General features: G+C 39.2%; 1 protein-coding gene across 4 annotated transcripts in view; it reads left to right on the forward strand.

Annotated features, from left to right (window-relative positions):
* The window catches only part of KYAT3 (kynurenine aminotransferase 3), a 67,657-nt gene that overhangs the window by 1,137 nt on the left and 47,940 nt on the right, over positions 1-18,580 (forward strand). For 2 of the 4 annotated variants that reach the window (XR_005719509.1, XM_040232382.1), the window contains exon 2: positions 3,418-3,517. The exons of 1 other annotated variant lie outside the window; for it this stretch is intronic. Coding sequence is in view for 2 of the 3 variants with exons in the window: in XM_040232382.1 (XP_040088316.1) it covers positions 3,419-3,517 (99 nt within the window). In the remaining variant the exon portion in view is untranslated. Of the gene's footprint in view, positions 1-3,417; positions 3,518-11,918; positions 11,939-18,580 lie in introns of those variants that run through there. One more of the 4 variants, XM_040232383.1, reaches the window with a different exon arrangement.

Raw genomic sequence — 18,580 nt, forward strand, 5'->3', positions numbered from 1 at the left:
TTTATTATTCCCACTGTACTTTCCCGGCCAGTACCTTATTCACTCACCTCCTACTTTCCCTCTGTTGTATCAGTAAGCCTTAGAAACATTATAGAAGTGGACTAACAGGCAGAGCAAGAAGTGGAAATAAACTTTTGATCAGACTCTTAATCTGTTTTGTACATTAATTAGCACTAGCTCTTTTGGCAGGCATACATTAATCTTCCTTGAGCTTGCAGTTAACCTGAACATTCTGGACTTGCGAAGTTCACTGCATCTCTTCCTGTCTCTCCTCACCAGTATGTAAAGTGGTTACAAATTCATCGTTTGTATTTTAAGCCCCGAGCTTCAAACTTTTTACCATTCATTTGGATTGCTTTACTCTCCTTTTGGCTCTGGATTCTGTAACAATTCATCAGCCTTCTCAACTTCAGGTCACTTGCAGATGCACCACACATACCTTCAGTATCTTCATTTTAAACAGTCTACACCAAAGATAATAAATAATTAAAATTTCTATTGATCATGCCTACATTACAGTGGAATTTATCTTATGTATAATACGCCGTACTCATGTTTACTAGATGACACTGATTCACAATTTCCTGATTTTCTTCACAGAGCATCGTTTTTATGTATAAGTGAGAAAAAAACAGTGAAATGTTTAAAAGCCATATGGCTTTTAATTTTTTATTTTTAAAAATAACCTTTTTATTTTTTCCAACTTTTCAGTGATACCTCAGGTGTTTTTATTAGTGAATATGCATAGGGAAAGTTAATTGCTTTAAAGTGCTGCTCAAAAAGTACAAAAGAAGTAAGTCTTAGAGATTCTGAATATGTCTCTGTTAGCCTGCTTAGATTTCTTTGGAGCCAATTTTTCACTGATGCTCCCATGATTCCTTCTATAATGAAATTACCTAGTGAGAGTAATGAATGAGAAGAAAATCAGGCCTGTATCTGGGCACTGAGGAATTTCGTCCTTGAGGGAGGAAAATGAGAGATTGTAGTGTGTCAAAAGCCAAGGGAACATGGTGTTTCTGGGAGGAGATAGGGCTTAACCAGCAGATATAAAGCTGCAGAGAACTCAAGAAAAGTAAGAATGTCACAATGTCCACTGAATTTAACAATATGAAGGTCAAAATTAACTTGGGCCAGAGCTGCCTCTGTGGAGTAATCAGTACAAACATTAGATTGCCCTGGGCTAAGAAGTATAGATTCGGGAAAAGGGACAGTCAATAAAATTATATCTTTTTAACTAGGAAAGACGAATATATAGAAGAGAATGGTAATAATCAATGGAGCAAGGGAGAGAAATAGCATCCAAGTCATGGGAGGAGAGACTGTTCTTTTGTAGCAGGATCACTTTATTATCATAGGAAGAAAAAGAATTTTTTCAGTTTAGTTTTTTTAGAGGTGGGCAAGTTGAAAAAATTCCCATCTGATGGCTTCTGTTTTCTCTCTGATAGAAAACATGGTCATCTGCTTAGACTAAAGAGGGTTATCTGTTAGAGGAGTGTTGGAAAAATTAAAACAATCATTTTTTACTATGGGAGAGAAATATTGCTTATTCTCTTAATGGCTTTTGACTGAGGCCGAGAATTAAATTGACATAAGACAGATTAACAGGAGAAAAGCACACATTTAGTTTAAGTTCTATGTGACACAGACACTTTTGTGAGCAAATGAAGACCCAAAGAAGTGGCAAAACCAAATGCTTTTAAGGCAGGTTGAACAAAGAGAGACCATTGTGGAAAAGTAACCAAAAAATATGGAGCAATTTAAAGGAAGATAAGAATTATTTTAACTAGGTATGTTTATACAGAATTCTCTCAGCTTTAACTCTAAGAATGTCTCTCTCCCCACCACCCCCACCCCCACCCCTACCCCTAGAATAGGCATTTCTTGATTTAAGAAAACTTTGACTTGAAAGAGACTTCCCTGGTGGCTCAGAGGGTAAAGCGTCTGCCTGCAATGTGGGAGACCCGGGTTTGACCCCTGGGTCAGCAAAGTTCCCCTGAGAAGGAAATTGCAACCCACTCCAGTACTCTTGCCTGGAAAATCCCATGGATGGAGGAGTCTGGTAGGCTACAGTCCATGGAATCCTAAAGAGTTGGACACGACTGAGCGACTTCACTTTTCTTTCTTTTTTGACTTGAAAGAAACATAAGAAGTCGTTATTTACAAAGGAATCACTATTTTATAAAAGGACTCATTATAACTAGTTCACTTAAATCATTAATTTATAAGGTGATTTTATGTATTTATTCATTTGACACATTTATTTATAATATGCCTCCTGTGTACCAGAGAAGTGAACGAAACACACCAGGCCCCTACTCAGGGCACTTACATTAAATTACCAAATGAGTGAGTTGTCAGCCAAACAAAGTGCTTTGCAGAGTTAACCTAGGCTCATGTGGTGTAGAATGGCTAAGAGGCTGTCATTTAAGCTGAGATTTTGTTGACAAGGTCAGGATTTTCTATATTACCTTTTTAGAAACATCAAATATGTTAATTTTCACATCTAAAGCTTTCTGTAGCCTTCAAAGTTTGGTAAATTAAGGAGATTCATAATTAGTTTCAGTAGTTGGTTTGAATCCATTAAGTATGTCTTTTTTTAAAAAAAAAAAAAAAAGCTTGATTATTAGATATAAAGGAAATACCCTCCACTGATAGAATATTGTTGGAGTAAAACTTATGGGAAGTTTCTACTGCCCTGAATTCTTTCACTTGTAAGTGGCAGTATGATAAGAGAAGTCCATTTTGCTTTGATCACCTTCTATTGATCCATGGTGATAATAATTTCCTTATAGGTAGAGAAATAATTCAGAATCAGGTAGAGAAGTAATTCAGAATGCATACCTGCTAGGTAGCTGGAATTTCTTAATGGGGCTTGCTAATTATAGAATTGTTGAGGGAAGTACCATCTGAATAAATAAGGGAAGATTCATTCATATAATCTTTTTATTTCTCAAGGATCTACTATAGTCCTTTTCAAACAGCTTTCTAAATAACCTGCTTTTAACAACATTAATTTACTGTTACGAATTGTACTTTTACTAGTGACTTCTCCAGATAATTCTGAGTTGCAGTAGTTCTTAGATTGAAACATTCTAGATTTTAATGGCTGCTAGAAATGGAACTTTTACTTCCTGTAGTTTAATGCTCTAGACTAAAGTAGGAGTTTATTTTTAAAATTCATCATATCCTTACAGATCTAGTTTAAAATGACACATATATAAATTTGTATAAGGAAGTGTTTTATTGGAATAATTAGAACATTTCTCATGATGAGAGATGATATCATAGAAAGAAAACTCAGCTATAGAAAAAGTTAATTTCTATTTTATACCAGGTTGTGGTCTGTTGGGTAGCTGTGTTTGTTAGTGGTATAAGTATACATTTACTCCCTTTAAATTTTTGTCTTTTATTCCGTAGCATGTTTTTGGCCTGGGGGAGACTCTGCACCCTTAGCTGTAGACCTAAATTCCTGAAGACAGTTTGGGCTTCGAAAATCCTTGGACTCTCTACTTCTGCTGTAGGTATTGCTTAATCACTTATAGAAATAAAATTGCACATATTCTGCAGTATTTGAAAAAGACAATTTTTCATGGCTATTTTGTAATTATTTTATTAAAATGAGTATTTATGTTATATAAGCTGAAATGATCTCTTGTCATTAGCCAGAACTGACTTTCACTGGATAGCTGCTTGCCTGTCTATATGTCAGGCATCAGTTCAGTTTAGTCGCTCAGTCGTGTCTGACTCTTTGCGACTTTGTGGACTGCAGCACGCCAGGCTTCCCTGTCCATCACCAACTCCGGGAGTTTACCCAAACTCGAGTCGGTGATGCCATCCAACCATCTTATCCTCTGTTGTCGCCTTCTCCTCCCACCTTCAATCTTTCCCAGCATCAGGGTCTTTTTCCAGTGAGTCAGCTCTTCGCATCAGGTGTCCAAAGTATTGGAGTTTCAGCTTCAACATCAGTCCTTCCAATGAACACCCAGGATTGATCTCCTTTAGGATGGACTGGTTGGATCTCCTTGCAGTCCAAGGGACTCTCAAGAGTCTTCCCCACCACCACAGTTCAAAAGCATCAGTTCTTCACCACTCAGCTTTCTTTATAGTCCAACTCTCACATCTATACATGACTACTGAAAAAACCATAGCCTTGTCAGGCATAGTGCAGGGCATTTTATTCATTATCTCAATTTATTTATTTATTTTTTTCAATTGAAGTATAGTTGATTTACAGTATTGTGTTAGTTTCAGGTATACAGCATAGTGATTCAGTTTTTTTTTTTAAACAGGTTTTATTCCATTATAGATTATTATGAGATAATTGGGTATAATTCCCTGTGCTATACAGCAAATCCTTATTGCTTAACTATTTTCTGTATAGTGGTTTCTCTCTTAATCACACACTCCTCATTTCTCCCCACCTGCTTTGGTAACCACAAGTTTGTTTTTAGATTAATTAGTTTTTAGATTCCACATATAAGTGCTATCATATAGTATTTGTTTTCTCTGTCTGATTTACTTTACTAAGCATAATATTCTTTAGGTCCATCCACATTGCTGCAAATGTTGGTATTTCATTCTTTTTTATAGAGAGTTATATTCCTCTGTATTTATACCACATCTTCTTAAGCCAGTCATCTGTTGATGGTGCTTGGTTGCCATTCATGTCTTGGCTTTTATAAATAGTGATACTATGAACATTGAGGAGCATACATCCTTTTGAATTAGAGGTGTTTCCCGCCCGCCCCTCCCCCCCCCCCCACATACACCCAGATATATACCCAGGAGTGGAATTGCTGGATCATATGGTAATTTTATTTTTAATTTTTAAGGAACCTCCACACTGTTTTCCATACTGGCTGTACCTATTTATATTTCTACCAGCAGGGTACAAAGATTCCTTTTTCTACACATTTATTATTTATAGACTATTTTTTAAGAATAGCAAACAGCAATTTATTTTATTTTTTTCTTTTCTTGTTTTTATTTCACTTTATTTTACTTTACAATACTGTATTGGTCCTGCCATATATCAGCATGAATCTGCCACGGGTGCACACGAGCTCACAATCCTTAACCCCCCTCCCACCTCCCTCCCCATACCATCTCTCTGGGTCATCCCAGTGCACCAGCCCCAAACATCCTGTATCCTGCATTGACTTTTTTGATAATAGCCCTTCTGATCACTATGAGTTGATAGCTCATTGTGCTTTGTTTTACATGTTTCTGTTAGCTAGTGATGTTGAGCATCTTTTTATGTGCCTAGTAGCCATCTCTCTATATGTCTTTTTTGGAAAAATATCTATTCAGGTCTTTTGCTCATTTTTTGATTGGGTTTTTGTTTTTTTTCGAGTTCTGTGAGCTAGTTGTATATTTTAGGTGTTGACTGCTTGTTGGTTGCATCATTTGCAAGTATTTTTTCCCATTCTGTAGGCTGTCTTTTCATTTCATTAATGGTTTCCGTTGCTGTGCAAAAACTTTAATTTTGATTAGGTCCCATTTGTTAATTGTTTCCTTTATTTCTTTTGCTTTGAGAGATTAAGAAAATATTGCTCTGACTTACGTCAAAGACTGTTTTACGTATGTTCTCTTCTGAGTATTGTATGGTATCATGTCTTACATTTAGGTCTTTAAGCCATTTTGCATTTGTTTTGTATATGGTATGAGAGAATATTTTAATCTCATTATTTTACATGTGGCTGTCCAGTTTTCCCAGCACCACTTATTGAAGAGATTGTCTTTTCTCCATGTATGATCTGGTCTCCTTTATGTAGATTAGCTGACCAAAGCTGAGTGGGTTATTTCTGGACTCTCTAGTTTCTTCCTTTAACCTGTGTATCTGTTTTTGTATCAACACCACACTGTTTTGCTTACTGTAGCTTTCTAGTACAGTCTGAAGTTAGCAGGGTTATACCTTCAGCTTTTCTCTCTAGCTTGTGTTGTCAATTCTGGAGCTTTTGTGGTCTCATGTAAATTTGAGATTATTTGTTCTAGTTCTATGAAAAATGTCATGTGTATTTTGTTAGAAATTCTGGAGATTGCTTTGGGTACTATGGCCACTTTAAGAATATTAATTGTTCTATTCCAAGAGCTCAAGATATCTTTTCATTTAATTAAATCATCTTCAATTTCAAGTCTCCACCTCCTTGGTAAGTTTCTTATTAGGTCTTTATGGGTTTTATGTGATTTTTAATGGGAGTTTTTTATTTTTGCTTTCTGATATTTCATTATTAGTGACTAAAAGAGCAACAGATTTCTGTGTATTAATCTTGTATGCTGCAACTTTGCTGAATTCTTTTATTAGTTCTGCTAGGTTTTGTGTGGAGACTTTAGGGCTCTCTGTTACAGAGTATCATGTCATCTACAACTATTGACAAATTGACCTCTTCCCTTCCAATTTTTTATTTTTCTTGTCTGACTGCTGTGTCTATGACTTTAAATACTATGTTAAATAAAAGCAGTGAGAGTGGGCATCCTTGTCTTGTTCCTGAATTTAGCAGGAATGCTTTCAGCTTTTCAGTGTTGAATATTACATTGGTTTGTCATAAATGACCTGTATTATGTTGAGATATGTCCCCTTATACCCACTTTAAGAAGAGTGTTTATCATGAATGCATGTTGTGTTTTGTCAAATGGTTTTCTGCAGCTATTGAGAATACATGTAGTTTCTGTATTTCCTTTTGTTGAAATGATGTATCACATTAATTTGTATATGTTGAATTATCCATGTAACACTGGAATAAATCCAACTTGATCATGGTGTGTGATCCTTTTTATGTATTATTGGATTCTGTTTGCTAGTATTTTGTTGAGGATTTTTGCCTCTGTATTCATCAAGGATACTGGCCTGTAATAATTTTCTTTTTGTTAGAGACTGTCTGGTTTTGGTATCAGAGTAATGGTGGCATTGTAGAGTAAACTTGGGAGTTTTCCCTCTTCCTTCCTTTTTTTTTTTTTTTTTTTTTTTGAATACTTTGAAAAGAGTAAGTTCTTTATTTGATTGGTAGAATTTCCCCCTGAAGCCATCAGTTCCTAGACTTGTTTGAGGGGAGCTCTTTTTCCTTTTTAATGTAATTTATTTTTGGCTGTGCTGGGTCTTTATGGCTACATGCAGTTTTGCTCTCGTTGCAGTGAGCAGGGGCTACTTTCTAGTTGTGATTCAACGGCTTCTCATTGTGGTGGCTTCTCTTGTTTCAGAGCGTAGACTCTAGAGCACCCAGACTTCAGTAGTTGTGGTTCCTGAGCTCTGGAGCACAGGCTCAGTAGTTGTGGCACATGGACTTAGTTGTTCTGCAGCATGTGGGATCTTCCCAGAACAGAGATAGAATCCTTGTATCCTGCATTGACAGGTGGATTCTCTACCACTGAGCCACCAGGGATCAAAGGGAATTTTGTTTATTACAGATTCTGTTTCACTTCTAGTGACTGGTCTGGTTAAATTCTTTTTGACTCAGTCTTGGCAAGCCATATGGGTCTAGAAATTTGTCCATTTTTTCTAAGTTGTCCAATTTGTTGGCATATAACCATTCATAGTAATCTCTTTTGATTTTTTTTTTTAATCTCTGTGGTATTGAGATTTCCTGTCTTTGATTTTGTGTTTTATTTGGGTTCTCTGCCTGTTGATGGACATGAGTTTGAGCAAGCTCTGGTAATTGGTGATGGACAGGGAAGCCTGGCGTGCAACAGTCCACGGGTTGCAAAGAGTCAGACACAACTGAGCAACTGAACTGAACTACCTGTTGATAATCTTATAGGTGTTCCCTTGTACATGATTCTTTGTTTTTCCCTTGCTGCCTTTTGATTCTCTTTCACTTTTGCCATTTTAATTATCTGTCTTACTGTGTGTCTGTCTAGGTTCAACTTGGTGGGGACTCTCTGTGCTTCCTGTACCTGGATATGTTTCCTTCTTTAGGGTTGGAAATTTTTCTGCCATACTTCCTTATAATACATTTTAATCCCCTTCTGTCTTTCTTCACCTTCTAGAACTCCTGTTATACAAAGGTTGGCACACTTTATATTTTATTAATCTTGTATGTTGCTTTCTTTTTTTTATTTTTTATTTTTCTGTTTGTTGTTTGATTGGGTGACTTATTCTATCTTCCAGATCATTTCTTCTATGTAAAATAGCTGTAAGACAGCTATTCATTGCTTCCAGAGTGCTTTTTATCTCAGAAATTCAATTACCTATTTTTGATTGGGTCTTCTTTATAGGTTCTATTGTTCTTTGTTGAAATAATCTGTGTTTAGACCAATTCTCTTTCTTAATTCAGTTAGCATTCTTATTACTAACTCTTTGAATTCGGTGTCTGGTAGACCGACTATCAGGCTTCCCAGGTGGCCCAGTGATAAAGACTCTGCCTGTCAATGCCAGAGATACAAGAGACACAGGTTTGATTGACAGCAAAGATCTCCAGGATAGGAACTGGCAACTGAAAATTCTGTGGACAGAGCCACTGATGAGCTACAGTCCATGGGATTGCAAAGAGTCAGACGTGACTAATTGAGAACACACGTAAAATTATCTGTTTCATTATTTATTCTTTCAAGGAATTCTCTTCCTCTTTTAACTGGGAGAATTTTCTCTACCTTTTCATTTTACTGAACTTTCTCTGTCTCTGTGAACTGAAACGGTTATCTGTTGTGGTCCTGTAGGGGTGTTTTCATGTTGGAGCAACCCTGTGTAGACTGTCTTTGGTGCAGGGGCTGGTTTTGATATGGATATCAGGTCTCTCCTCCAGATGTGCTGGCCTCTATCTCCTTGTTAGGGATTGTGGTTGATGTTGGATCTAAAGCCTGTGCAGTGTGTGACACAGGACTTCCTGTTGCTCTGCAGCTTTGCCACCCTGTCAGGGGCAGGGTCTGCTCCCTAGTTGTTGGAGTAGAAGCCCTGAGGTTTGGGCTCAGTCAGACTCCACTCCCTTGTATGTGCCCTGCCCTAAAGGAGGGGGTTGCTGGAGAAAGTGAGGCCTTCTGTGTACTCAGAGAAGTCTGGTGGGCCTCCTGCATAGGTATCTGTGGCTGCAGTGTCCATTCCCCCTTGTGATCATCACTGATCTCGTGCAAGGCTGTGGCATGGAGTGGACAAGCCAGGCACTCACTTGACTGGGCCTGGGGTCAATGCATTGTGGCTGTAGGAAATGAAGTGACAATGCTGCCACCAGAGACCTGGGCTGCCTCTGTGGCAGTCTTCTCCTGGGACCTGTCTGCCCCACATCCAGTGCTGAGTTCTGGTATGGTGGGCAGGGCTGGTGTACTCACGTGGCTAGGAAAGGGACCCCATCATGCTGGTTACATAGATTCCCAGGTGCTGCAAGAGTAAGTGCTAACAAGGGCCACCGTTCCAGTTGGACCATGCCCCAGCCCCTACGCCATCTGTGTCCCTAAGTAAAGTCTTCTCCCGGGACCTATCTATCCCATATCCAGTGCTAGGCTCTGATGTGGAGTGGATGGGGCTGAGGTCTTCTTCCTGCTTGGTTTAGCAAATGTCGGGAGACAGCAGCCACCAGTGCAGAAGTCTCTCTGCCCTGCTTATTGGCAGGTCGCCACCATATACTCTTCATGGGTAGAGTCTAGGCTTCTCCAGCTCTTCTGTCTGTTTCAACAATTCTCCCTGTAGCCAGGGGCTTGTCTCCTCCATGTAAGATCTTGAGACTGGGACACCCAGTCTGTGATTCAACATGCTTGCTCCGCTGGGTAAAAGTTCTCTCAGATTGTTCAGATCCCTCACTGTCGCAGAGCTCCCAACCCTAAGCTTTTTTTCCATCCTGCCCCATGAGATGGGAATCTTTCTTACAGCTTTGGTTGTATAGGTGTTGTTTTGTCAGTTTCCAGTTAGTCTTCCATGAGAATGTCCCACGTGTGGATGTATTTTTGATGTATTTGTTAGGGGAGTTGAGCTTCATGTCATCTTGATCCAGTCCCCTTATTATTTCACTTTATATTTACAAAATTCTTCACGTTATGATTTGCTATAATCCGTTTTACATATGGAGGCTTAAATAGGTTTAGTATCTTGCCCAAGGTCAAAATACCACATTTACCCCTTTCTAGCTCTGGCATGCATTCTAAACGTCTGGCTCCATCTGCTCAAGAAACGATGTAACTAGTGACTAAGTGCAGGCCCCATGACTTCAATTGTAGGAAATACAGTGGATTGAGGACCAGATTATATGACGAATTGGAAAAGCAAACAAACCCAAGATGTGGGTTGTATCCACAGGTTTGATTCCTAACTTAGTTTCTTCAACAAGTCAGTAGCATGGGGAAAAAGTGGGGGTGGGTAGTATTTCAGAGGGACTGCTCTGAGATGCGGAGAAGGCAATGGCACCCCACTCCAGTACTCTTGCCTGAAAAATCCCATGGATGGAGGAGCCTGGTGGGCTGCAGTCCATGGGGTCGCTATGAGTCGGACACGACTGAGCGAATTCACTTTCAGTTTTCATTTTCATGCATTGGAGAAGGAAATGGCAACCCACCCCAGTGTTCTTGCCCAGGGACGGCAGAGCCTAGTGGGCTGCCGTATACGGGGTCGCACAGAGTTGGACAAGACTGAAGTGACTTAGCAGCAGCAGCTCTGATATGAACATTAAAAAGCACAACCACCAGAATGATGTATGGACCTTGTTTAGGGACTTGATCCAATCAACAGAAATGTAAAGAGATATTTTTAAAGACATTAGAGAAATATGATGGTGGATTGGGTATTAGATGATATTAAGGAATTACTGTTAGTGTGATGATGACATTGAAGTTATACAAGAGAATATCAATATTTTGTATAGATATATGCCAAAGGAAAGGAAAAGGAGGAAAAACTCAGTTTTTCCATTATAGAAACATTCTGTTATTTTCCTATGCCATCTAGTGGCAAAATAATGTAATTTGTCTGCTTCTTTAAATTGAGAGCCATATCTTAGAAAATATTTAATATCTGTGAGATAATTCTGTTAGTGTCTGCTTACTTGGGCAGCATTTTGTCCAAAGGGAAAAAGAGGACATGGTTTAACAATATCCTGGCAGCTTTTTTTTTTTTAATTTTTAAAAATTTTAATAACCTGTATGTTTTAGAGCATTATAGTGAAGTGAGTGAAAGTTGCTCAGTCATTTCTGACTCTTTGCAACCCCATGGACTATATAGTCCATGGAATTCTCCCGGCCAGCATATTGGAGTGGGTAGCCGTTACCTTTTCCAGGGGATCTTCCCAACCCAGGGATCGAACCCAGGTCTCCCACATTGCAGGTGGATTCTTTACTAGCTGAGCCACCAGGGAAGCCTTTAGAGCTTCAGATCAAAATTGAGCAGCACAGAGTTCTGGTGTATCCCCTGGCCCGAAACATGCATAGCCTCCGCTACTACTGTCAACATCCCTCACCTGAGTGGTGTATTAGCTACAAACATTGAAACTACCTTGATACATTATGTTCACCCAAAGTCCGTAATTTACATTAGGGTTCACTCTTGGCGTTGTGCGTTCTGTGTGTTTTGGCAAATGTGTAATTACATGATCCCATTTTTACAGTATGACACAGAACAGTTTCATTGCCCTAAAAATCCTCTGTCTTCTACCTGTTTGTCCCTCCTTCCCTCTTAAGTTCTCTGAACCACTAATCCTTTTGCTGTCTGATTTTGCCTTTTCCAAAATGTATACATTTGTGATCATAACACATGTGGCTTTTTCAAATTGGCTCCTTTCACTTAGCAATATGCATTTTCCTCATTGTCTTTTTCTTTGCATGATGGCTCATTTCTTTTTTGCATGGAAGAGTATTCCATTATTTGGGTGTACCACAACTGATCCATTCATCTACCCTGGTTGCTTCCAAGTTTTAGAAATTATGAATAAAGATGCTATAAACATCAATGTTTAAGATTTTATATGGACTTAATTTTTCAACTCCTTTAGGTAAATACCAAGGAGAGTGGTTGCTAGATTGTATGGTAAGAGTATCTTTAGTTTTCTAAGAAACTACCCTGTCAACTTTCTAAAATCAGCTTTATAATGGCACAGTAAACCATAGAGTATACAACTCAATAATTATTTTTAAATGTATATACCATAAAACCACTGCCACATCAGCATATAGAATATTTCCATCACCCCTGAAAGATGCTTCATGTTCCTTCACAGTTCATTTGTCACTGCTAATTTGCTCTTTGTCACCATAGATTATTTTGCTTTTTTAAAATTGTTATTTTATCTAAGTGGATCATGTATTATATACTCATTTGTGTATGGGTTCTTTTACATGCATGATGATTTTAAAGTGACCCATGTTGTTGTTTTTTGAGCTCATTCTTTTTTATTGCAGAAAGAATCCTATTGTATGGATGTATTGTTTGTTTAACCATTCATTCACCTGTTGATGGACTTTTGTATTATTTCCAGGTTTTAGCTATTTTGAGTAAAGTTATTGTGAACATTGAGTACATGTGATTGTGTGGACATAGGTTCTCATTTCTCTTGTTTAAATACCTAACAGTAGAATCACTGGGTTGTGCGGTAGATTTATATTCCTTTTTAAAGTAAGTGTTAAGCAGTTTTCCAAAGTGGTTGTATCATTTCACATTTCTTCCAGGGTTGTACAAGAGTTCTGGCTGCCTCACATCCTTGTCAACATACAGTATCTATAATTTTAGCCATTTTGTTGGGTATCTAGTGGAAGCTCATCATGGTTTTAATTTGCATTTCCCTGATGACTGATGACGTTGAGCATCTTTATATGTGCCTTTTGGCCTTTCATATGCCTTTTGTGAAGTGACTGTCAGAATTTTTGCCCTTTCTCAACTGGATTGTTTGCTTTCTTATTGAATTGTGCATTCTTAATGTGTATTTATGTACTCTAAATAAAAGTCTTCTGTAAAATAACATGTTGCAAACACTTTAATTTTATGACTTACCTGGCAACTATTTAAGAGGTATTTGAGCCTACTGAAAGATATTATAGGGGAGGGGAAAAATCAACTTTTTCCTCTATCCTAGGTTTTCTGACTGAGGCCCTAAGAATTAGACTGAAAAGAAAGATTAAAACAAGAGTAAAACAAAAACTGTTTATCATGCATGTTGTGTATACACACAGGAGAACTCAAGTGAGATTAGTACCTCAGAGGAGTCATTAGAAATTGAGCTTATAAATAACGTCTTAACAAAGAACAGTAGATTTGTAGAGAAGGGACTTGACAAAGGAAAAAGAGTGTAGGAATGAAAACAGGGGTTGTATTAACGAGGTTTGTCTTGTAGAGTCTGGTGCTGTCTCAGCTGATGAGTCTACAATTATCTCTGGTGATTAAGAATTGTCCTGTTCACCCAGGTGGAAGGGGGAGGGCAAATGTGTTCTTCTGTGTGCATGCTCAGTCCCTTCAGACTCTTTGTGGCCCTTTGGACTGTAACCCTCGAAGCTCCTCTCTTCATGGGATTTCCCAGGCAAGAATACTGGAGTGGGTTGCCATTTCCTCCTCCAGGGGATCTCTCCTACCCAAGAATCAAACCCGCATCTCCTGAATTGCAGTCGAATTCTTTACTGCTGAGCCAGCAGGGAAACACTTTGTTGTGTGTGCGTCTTCACGATTTCCTTTATTTCACAATGATCCTTCTGTCAAAGTAGCATGGGTTGGGTTGGCATATCTGATCTCCTATAATATCATAATAGATTTTATATATTTTTTAAGTCAAGTAATAATAATAAACATTTTAAGTGATCACCATATGCTTTACATGATATCTCATTTAATCCTTGTAACAACTGTATATTGTTAGCACTGTTTTGTTTTCTCCAATTTACTGGTAAGAATATGCAGCCTTGGAGGGTTTGGTAATTTTCTTTAGTCACACTGTCAGTGTCTTCAATCATTGTACTGTATATGCCCAAGCAAAATTATTGATAACTCAATAAATATATTTTACTGAGAATCTAAGATTTGAATATAAATATATAGATACATATACAGATATACGTGTACTTTTTTTCTAGGCAACCTGAAAGATAACACATGAGACACAGTTCAGGTTCTAAAAGAAAACCTGAGAACAGACATTACACATGTGCCATAGAAATTGTGACGAGGAGGAGAGAGGTCAGAGGGAGAATAGAGGAAGGAAAGGTTACTTAGAATCTGAGCACATTGCTTAGATGTTCAATCTTAAGTATGTCTTGTCAGGTATAACAGTTACCACAAACTTGATTGTATTACAGTGACAGTTACTCTCACAGTTCTAGGCTCCATAATCCAAGATCAGGATCCACTGAGCCAAGATTAAGCTACCACCAGGACTACAGTCCCCCAACCCCCTAGAGAGAGTCCATTCCTAGCCTCTTCCAGCTTCTGATACCTGCTGTAACTCCTTGTCTTATGGCCACATCACCCTAATCTTCATGGCCGGCATCTCCAGATAAGTCTCTGTTCATCTTTACATGGCCTTCTCTGTGTGTGTATAATCTACCTCTGCCTCCTCTTATAAGGACACCTGTGATTAAATTTAGGGCCCACCTGGATAATCCAAAATTGTCTCCCCATCTCAAGATACTTAATTGAATCACATCTGCAAGGATATAAGGATATGTATCACCTTATAAGGTACCATTCACAGACTTCAAGGATTAGGATGCAGATGTCTTTGGGAAGGTCGTTTTTGAGCCAAGCATAGTGGGGATTATGGAGTAGATCATCTCCAAAAGAGGAAAGAACTTGATTGAAAGCAAGTGAAAAGAAACACACTGAAGATAATTAGATAGTGACACCAGGTCCTGTGCTCTTGCATCACTGTATGAAACAGCAGGGCAGGGGGAGAGAAGGCTGGAAGGGATTCAGTTCAGTTCAGTTCAGTCGCTCAGTCATGTCCGACTCTTTGCGACCCCATGAATTACAGCACGCCAGGCCTCCCTGTCCATCACCAACTCCTGGAGTTCACTCAAACTCACATCCATCGAGTCAGTGATGCCATCCAGCCATCTCATCCTCTGTTGTCCCCTTCTCCTCCTGCCCCCAACCCCTCCCATCATCAGAGTCTTTTCCAATGAGTCACCTCTTCACATGAGGTGGCCAAAGTACTGGAGTTTCAGCTTTAGCATCAGTCCTTCCAAAGAAATCCCAGAGCTGATCTCCTTCAGAATGGACTGGTTGGATCTCCTTGCAGTCCAAGGGACTCTCAAGAGTCTTCTCCAACACCACAGTTCAAAAGCATCAATTCTTTGGCACTCTGCCTTCTTTGCAGTCCAACTCGCACATCCATACGTGACCAAAGGAAAAACCGTAGCCTTGACTAGATGGACCTTAGTTGGCAAAGTAATGTCTCTGCTTTTGAATATGCTATCTAGGTTGGTTATCACTTTTCTTCCAAGGAGTAAGCATCTTTTAATTTCATGGCTGCAAATTCTGCAGTGATTTTGGAGCCCCCCCCCCCAAAATAAAGTCTGACACTGTTTCCACTGTTTCCCCATCTATTTCCCATGACGTGATGGGACCAGATGCCATGATCTTCATTTTCTGAATGTTGAGCTTTAAGCCCACTTTTTCACTCTCCACTTTCACTTTCATCAAGAGGCTTTTTAGTTCCTCTTCACTTTCTGTCATAAGGGTGTTGTCATCTGCATATCTGAGGTTATTGATATTTCTCCCGGCAATCTTGATTCCACCTTGTGCTTCCTCCAGCCCAGCATTTCTCATGATGTACTCTGCATATAGGGTCTTGAATTCCAGGTTGGAATGTGAGGTACATTCCATGGACTGAGGAGAGTCTCTGGAGATTTTATAACAAACTAGTGGCATCCCCCCTCTTGGAGAAGGCGATGGCACCCCACTTCAGTACTCTTGCCTGGAAAATCCCATGGACAGAGGAGCCTGGTAGCTGTGGTCCATGAGGTCGCGAAGAGTCGGACACGACTGAGCGACTTCCCTTTCACTTTTCACTTTCCTGCATTGGAGAAGGAAATGGCAACCCACTCCAGTGTTCTTGCCTGGAGAATCCCAGGGATGGGGGAGCTTGGTGGGCTGCCGTCTATGGGGTCACACAGAGTTGGACACGACTGAAGTGACTTAGCAGCAGCAGCAGTAGCAGCAGCAGTGGCATTCTCCAGTCTGTGCTGTAAGAATGTAAAAAAAAAAACGGCATTATCATTTGACTGCATCCCCATTTCTGTCATGATCTTCCTCCACACTGCTCTCTCTCTCATCTTATCATCATTGTATTGACAGGCATTTTATTATAGTACTTTTTAAATGGGAGGGAGGCAGGGAAAAATACCATGATTCATTAGCCAAAGGTAAGCCACTCAGTGCTTTTCCCTAGAATTTTTGAGACTGGCACCAGAGAAAGCTCTCAGTCGGTCTACAGTGATGAAATTGGGAAGTCTAAATGTGTATTGTTTCATGTGGAGAAAAGTGGGCTGAAATTGTGTGGAAAAGTGGTAAAGCGGAACCCTGATGAAGGTTAAGTTTCTGGTTTCAATGTTACCCTTGAGTCTGGCTGCACCAATTACCTTCTCATGGTGACATGAACCTTCTAAGAAATTTCGCTTTTCCCATAAAGTGTTCAGATTGAGTTTCTGTCTCTGCAACTAAGAGATCTGATTTGTATAGTTTTGGGGCATCTCTGTATTTGTTTGCTTCTCATTTTCTAAGCTAGGAAAGAGCATAACATAGTATTTTATTTATTGTTGTTGTTGGGTTTTGTTTTATTTTTTTAAATCAGATTGGGGAACAACCAAATGTCTAGTGGACTGTCAAACTGGTACTGTGTCAATAAATTAACCTTTCCAAAGGGAAAGACACAAAGTTTCTTTTAAAAACAGATCTGTATTTAAACAAAGGACACTGAGGAAGTTGTATAAGTGCTAAGAAATGAAGGCAAATGATACTGTGTCATCACCACATGACGTAGTTGTTGTTGTTTAGTTGCTAAGTTGTGTCTAACTCCTGTGACCCCATGGATTGCAGCATGCCAGGCTTACCTGTCCTTCATTATCTCCTGCGGTTTGCTCAAACTCATCCATTGAGTTGGTGATGCCATCCAATCATCTCACCCTCGGTCTCCCTCTTCTCCTTTTGCCCTCAATCTTTCCCACATCAGGGTTTTTCCAATTAGTCAGCTCTTCAAATCAAGTACTGGAGCTTCAGCTTCAGCATCAGTCCTTCCAGTGAGTATTCAGGGTTGATTTCCTTTAGAATTGACTGGTTCGATCTCCTTGGAGTCCAAGGGACTCTCAAGAGGCTTCTTCAGCATCATGGTTTGAAAGCCATCAGTTTTTAGGTGTTCAGCCTTCTTATGGTCCAACTCTCACATCTGTACGTAACTAACTAACCCATAGATCTTAAAGATAATAGATGTTTAGGCTACCCCAGCAACCTGGCATCACACTAAGCGGTATGCATTACATGGGTGCTTCCTTTCTGGTCCAGCCTAGCCTTAAAATACTTGAATCCATCTGCTTCTCATGCCTGGTTATTGTCTTCACCTCTCCATCCGTTAACTCTGTTATTTCTGTTTCTGGCTTTTTCTTGCATTCTTTCTGTTTTACACTTGACTACCCTGTGAGTCATAGTTATCAGCCACCTTGATTTCACACTTTGAGCTCACCTTTTTTTTTTTTCTACATTAGTCCTATCCCATCTAAATGCATCAGATCTTACAGTCAGGGCCCTCAAATAATATACAGTTGACCTGAGCATCTTTGAGTCTTACGATAATGGGTTAAGTTTTTTTTCTTCTTTCCAAACTTTCCTATTCCAGTACCATTGCAATAGACTTTTTTTTTAAGTTGAGCTGTATTTGACATACACTATTGTGTTAGTTTCAAGTATATTAAATTATGATTTTACATGTATACATTGCGAAATGGTCACAACAACAACGTATAGTACCCATCTGTCCCCATACAACATTATTACAGTGTTATTGACCATATTCCTTATGTTGTACATGACATCCTGATGATTTATTTACTGGATTACTGCAGGTTTGTTCCTATTCATCCCCTTCGCCTATCTCTTCTCCCTTCTGGGAGTTCTTTGTATCTGTGGAACTTTTTATTTTGTTCTTTTTTTTTTTTTTTTTTTTTTTTAGATTCCACATATAGGTGAGGTATTTGTCTTTCTCTGTCTGATCCCATGGACTCTGTCTGTGGAATTTTCCAGGCTAGAATACTGGAAGGGATTGCCATTCCCTTCTCCAAGAGATCTTCCTGACCCAGGGATCGAACCGAGATCTCCTGTCTTGTAGGCATATTTTTTACCATCTGAACCACCAGGGAAAACCCTCATTTAGTATAATGCCCTCTAGATCCACTCATGTTGTTAAAAATGACACGATTTTATTTATTTTTTTATTGCTGAGTATATTCTACTGTTTGTGTGTGTGTGTGTGTGTGTGTGTATGTGTGTATTCACACATACCACATCTTAGTTTTCCATTTATCTATCAGTTAGTTCAGTTCAGTTCAGTTCAGTCATGCCTGACTCTTTGCAACACCATGGACTGCAGCACGCGAGGCCTCCCTGTCTATCACCAACTCCCGGAGTTTACTCAAACTCATGTCCATTGAGTCCATGATGCCATCCAACCATCTCATCCTCTGTCATCCCCTTCCC

The sequence above is a fragment of the Oryx dammah genome, unplaced genomic scaffold (genome assembly GCF_014754425.2).
Source record: "Oryx dammah isolate SB20612 unplaced genomic scaffold, SCBI_Odam_1.1 HiC_scaffold_28, whole genome shotgun sequence".
NCBI classification, from domain to species: domain Eukaryota; kingdom Metazoa; phylum Chordata; class Mammalia; order Artiodactyla; family Bovidae; genus Oryx; species Oryx dammah.